Source organism: Penaeus chinensis, chromosome 16 (genome assembly GCF_019202785.1).
Source record: "Penaeus chinensis breed Huanghai No. 1 chromosome 16, ASM1920278v2, whole genome shotgun sequence".
Lineage (NCBI taxonomy): Eukaryota > Metazoa > Arthropoda > Malacostraca > Decapoda > Penaeidae > Penaeus > Penaeus chinensis.
The window spans coordinates 20,198,315-20,203,314 of NC_061834.1; the positions used below are offsets into that span (position 1 = coordinate 20,198,315).

The following is a 5,000-nucleotide window of genomic DNA, read 5'->3' on the forward strand; positions in this document are numbered from 1 at the left end:
TTTTATTATTATTACCATCAATACTTATTATTGTCATTATTATCATTCAGAGCATCACTAGTTACTGTTGTTTTTTTATTCTAATCATTATAATTATCATCAACGTTATGGTCCTTATTAATTACCAATATCATAATCACCATCAGATTTCATTATCAATATTATTATCAACGCCATTATCTATATATCTCAATAATGTAAATTACCATCGTCATCGTCATTACCAATATCTTCAGTATAATCACAAGAATTATGACCAAAATTATGGCTTCCAGAAAATTTAAGACATCTGCGCAAACTCATATTCCTATTATTATGCAATCCTATAGAAGAAGGGAAAACATACAGTAATGGGTAACGTATGCACTGCCAGCCTGGACCACCCCTTCCTATGCTTCATAAAACATAGAAAAATACCAAGCTCATGGATGGAAAATGTCTGTTTGCTAAGGTTTACGGAACACAAGAAAGAAATATACTACGACATAAATAGGTTGACATTTACACTGGAATGATGAGAAACAATACCGTTCCATTTATATAAATATATGATCTTTTTCTCCAAGCGGTTACTACTCCAGTTCCTGCGTTTACTCCAAAATATTGCTCAAAACTGAAATAGATGGTTTACTGAGAGTCCAATGTTCACAGAGTCTCAGAAAGTTGTGTTAAAAAACTATGCGATTATGTCAACTAAAAAAGCCGGGAGAAAGAAGCCTCTAGAAGTCGCTCTTTAAGAGAAGAGAATGGAGAGAGAACGAGACACAACACCCAAACCAACTGCACCTATAGTCTTTCCTGTTGTTCGGTCGGCTGTTGTAGAACAGGTCTTCCTCCAAGCCCCCCGTGTGGGAGCGCCCCTCGTTACGCTTGTTGTTCTCGTACGTGTCGTCGTAGTAGCCGCGGTCGCTCGCCGGCCCGTACGAGTCCGGGACGCCGTCCACGCCGTATTGCACGCTGTCCTCGCGCTCGTACGAGTTCTCGCGGCTCGTCTCCAGCGATCTCTGGGGCGTCGACATCTGGTTGGCCACCGACAGGAACTGCGACGCCGAGGAGTTCGGATGCTGCCCCACCGGGTAGTTGATATCGCTCGTGTAGTCGCTGTCCTCTGACATTCTCGCTGGGGAGAGACACCAACACACCAGTCTTAGAGGCCGAGAGCGAAAGAGAGGTTACTTACCGGGGGAAAGGGGTTTGCAATGTCTTGGCCCTGATTCTGCAAGAGAAACTGGATTCTTTGTGCAATAATGCTAAGACTACTTGTAAAATTAGAGTCAAGTATCGTTACTACATCTAACTATTGTATATGTATTATATAAAGTAAAAGCAAACTATCTAACTAATATTACGAAGGACTGTAATAATTACTATTTCTCAAGCATCAAGGGGTTTGAAAAAAACATGATCTCACCAACAAATTTCATGATTTAAAATTCCATATATCCTCACCATCAATACATATATCAATCAAGCAGACGCAGAAAGTACATTCACACTTGACTAATAAGCTATCACTTAGATGCTGCTCGAGATAAAAAATGTAATGGTACTTTGTTGTTTTCTAATCAGAAGAGAGGAACCTTAGTAAACATACACGCAAAACACAAAAGCTTTTTATTCCTAACCACAGACATGTAAACCCGAAGATATATGTCGGATAACACTTACCAAAGTCGCAGAATCATAGTATAACCATACAAACCTATACGTACATTTTTCATTAAAAAAAATACATACATGAACACATATACACATGTATACAGGGACACACATAAACACACACTTATATCAGTTTCGTAATTCCAAATCTAAAAGATAAAACCTCATCCAAAGCCAGGCGCTCATACACAGACAATAGACCGCACTCCCACGCACTCCCACTCACACTCACACATGAGAGTCTGCTGGGGAGTCCTGGAGGGTCCCAGCGCCCCCCGGGTTTCCTGATCCATGAGGTGGTTGAGCACCTCCAGCTTCCTCTGCAGCTCCTGCGCCTCCGTCTCCTCCAGCTCTGTAAGAAAACCCATTAAGGGCACGAGGTCATGCCATATACTCATGAAGGAGCAGCGGCGGCGGCGGCGGCGGCGACGGCGGCCACTACAGCACTACGGGGAGGTGGTCTAGCTCTCAACACAAACTTCGCTGGGAAGGGGGGGGGGGGGCTTCTCTGGTATATTTAAAATCCGGGGCAAAGGGGGAAGGGTTAATAAGAAAATTATAATAATACTCAAAATAAACGTTTTTGCGTGCTGTTACAATAAGGACTTTCTTTTTAAATAATAATTTTCATATGAATGAATACAACCAAAAAAAAAGGTATTTTTATACTATAAAATTCTTAGTTGCAGCCATAATTCTTTTTATAGGCAATTCTCTCCATGCCTATAAAGTTCATGACAGTGTTGGTGATATCTACTCTAAGTGCATGAATTTCCATACAGGTTCCTCTACAGCCTACTCACTGACCCTTGGCATTACCCTTTTGGTCAGAGCTAAATGTACAATATCGCTTAACAAGTTTTACGACGTGTTCCTAAAGTATATTTCTAACCAGTCTTTGCTCGAGTGTTATGTCTAGTTGATGATGCAAGTTGAGTACTGAGAAGCAGGGCAGAGAAGAGAAAGTGTCAACACTCGAGCAAAGCGGAGTGTCCTTAAGGGGCCTAAGGTTACCTTTCTTCAGCTCTCCTGAACGATTGGTCTCTGTGGCCCCTATGTCAGGCTTTCCCGAAAGTTTGTCAGACTTTTCATCACATATTGCTTCATCACATATTTTTGTAGTTCCTCCAAGTTTGAGCTTCAGACTACTTTCCGGAGGTGAGACTTTCTCACCATTAGTAGCAGGTGGCGAAGGTAACTCTGGGCTAGAGGAGCGTCTCAGGTTTAGTAACGAGAAAAATCTTGATTTTTCTCTGGGTGGAGAGGTAGCGGATGTGGAGACAAGGGGTGTGGTTGTGGCGGTCGTCAGTGTAGTGGCAGAGGCTTCACTGGTTCTTGAGAAGGAAAAGGTGAATCCTGTCGAAGGCGACGAGATGAGGCTGGCTAAGGATGGCGATGATCTGAGCACAGTCGAGGATGCATCTTCCTCGGCAGAAGTTTCAGTGTGAGGCAAGTAATCCTTCGTCAGGAAAGAAAATCGTGTGAGTCCAAAGGAAGGCTTTTCAGTGGACTCTTGCCCAGTAGTATCCGGCGGGGAGATCGACTCACCAATCACAGGGGCGGTCTTCACAGGAGACCTTAGGAAGAACGTGGTGCTTGGGACATCGCCGTTCACCTCCGCAGGGTACTCGGGCTCTGCTGAGGGCGAGGTCTTGGGGGACGGCACCTCGTCAGTGGCAGTCGACTTGGAGAAAAAGCCACTTGAGCCAGAGAGAGTTAAGTGACTACAGGTAGACAACGAGTCCTCTAAGTTGGGCGATGGTTGTAATGGATCGAGTCCTTCACTCTCCCTCAACAGTGTTTCCTTCAGGAGTTTGATGTTAAATATCCCTGAGGAAGGCGGAACACTTGGGCTAGACACTTCTGGCGATACTTTAAGTGATATTTCCTTATCTGGAGACGACACTGACAAAGAAGCAAATTTGGTAGTAACAAGCGTAACTTTAGAACTAGGTTGAGATGTTGCATAAGTTGAAGAGACACTATTTACAGAGGTCCAGGAAAAGGCCTTCCCATCACTCGTGGGAGACTCAAGTTCCATTGTCTTCCGGGATGACGAAAACATAAATCTATACGAGGATTGAGATTCCTCGTTTTCGCCAAGAGTTTCACATTGCTCATTTCTGACATCGTCACACCTACTGAGAAATCTAGAAATGCTAGTTTCAGCACCTAATTCATCATTGCCAATTCCGGAGTCTACAGTCTCTGAGGCAGCAGAGGTAAGAAGAGAGGATCTGAAAGTCGACATAGAAGACTCTGGATACTCATCATCATCTTTTTCAGTGCCAGAGTCGATAGTCTCGAACGTGACAGCATTGAGGAGTTTAGCAGTGGAGAGACTTGGGTGGGCGGCCGGCGGGGAGCCCGTGGAGGAGGAAGGTGGTGAGAGGGAGGAGGAAAGGGCGGTGCCCAAGCCTCCAGCTCCGTCAGTGGAGGCGGAAGCTTGGCCGACCCCCCCTTTGCCACACAGGCCGTTGGGAGGCACGGGGTCCAGAGCTGAGGGAGAGACAACCCACACAGTAAGCCGGAGCCCCATCCACCACCCACATCCAGTAAGTACACCCACTCAATGTACACACTCAACTAAGTGAAACTTGGCAGGGCTACCCTTGAACTTGAACAAACCGCCTGCTTATAGGTTGAATCCCCTTTATCGAAAGATATATTTCAAGATATTCAGCTCCTCTGCAGAAGGCGCGGGAGACTTCTGACATATATTACCAAGTTCATGACTGATTAAAACTCAATTATAGTCATTCTCAGTGCGGATTTTTAAATGCTATTAACTATAAACAATTTGAGTGCCATTAAACTTATCTAAGGGAGGGAGATGACTACTGTCTAACCCAAAGAAAGGAAATGCAGTAGAGATAAGGAAGGAAAGAGACAGCGGGAAAGGGAGGACTGTCTTGAAATACATCCCTGACCAGATGAAGGAACTCTGCATTTGGTAATGTCAGTGCCGTGAGATTAACCAAATAACGTGCAACGAGACGAGCTTACCACATTCAGTAATGATCATGGAATATGTTAATTGTAATTTCAAGTAACCATTTCCTCCATAACCATCACGTGACTTGGCAAAAGCTAAGACCTTGAATCCAGCTGAAGACCGGGTCACTGGGCAGTGTCAGGTCGTCATCTGGTCGCCCTGTGCATCGTGTGTACATCACTCTGATCAGGGACCATCCTACAGACCACAAGAAGGGTGGAGGGGCCAACTACTACGACTGCCTACCAACTACAGGGATTTAGAGAGATGAGACAGATAAAGACGAAGAAAGAAAGAAGGAAGGAGATGGAGAGGGCGAGGGAGAGAGAAAGAGTTTGAAAGCAGC

General features: G+C 44.6%; 1 protein-coding gene across 1 annotated transcript in view; it reads right to left on the bottom strand.

Annotated features, from left to right (window-relative positions):
- The window catches only part of LOC125033350 (protein unc-13 homolog A-like), a 422,716-nt gene extending 418,405 nt beyond the window's left edge, over positions 1-4,311 (bottom strand). Inside the window, exons 1-3 of the mRNA XM_047624775.1 lie at positions 2,674-4,311; positions 1,892-2,011; positions 787-1,120 (exon numbers count right to left, since the gene is read on the bottom strand). Coding sequence (XP_047480731.1) covers positions 787-1,120; positions 1,892-2,011; positions 2,674-4,198 — 1,979 coding nt within the window. The 5' untranslated portion in view covers positions 4,199-4,311. The remainder of the gene's footprint in view (positions 1-786; positions 1,121-1,891; positions 2,012-2,673) is intronic.
- Between the last annotated feature and the right edge of the window lie 689 nt (positions 4,312-5,000).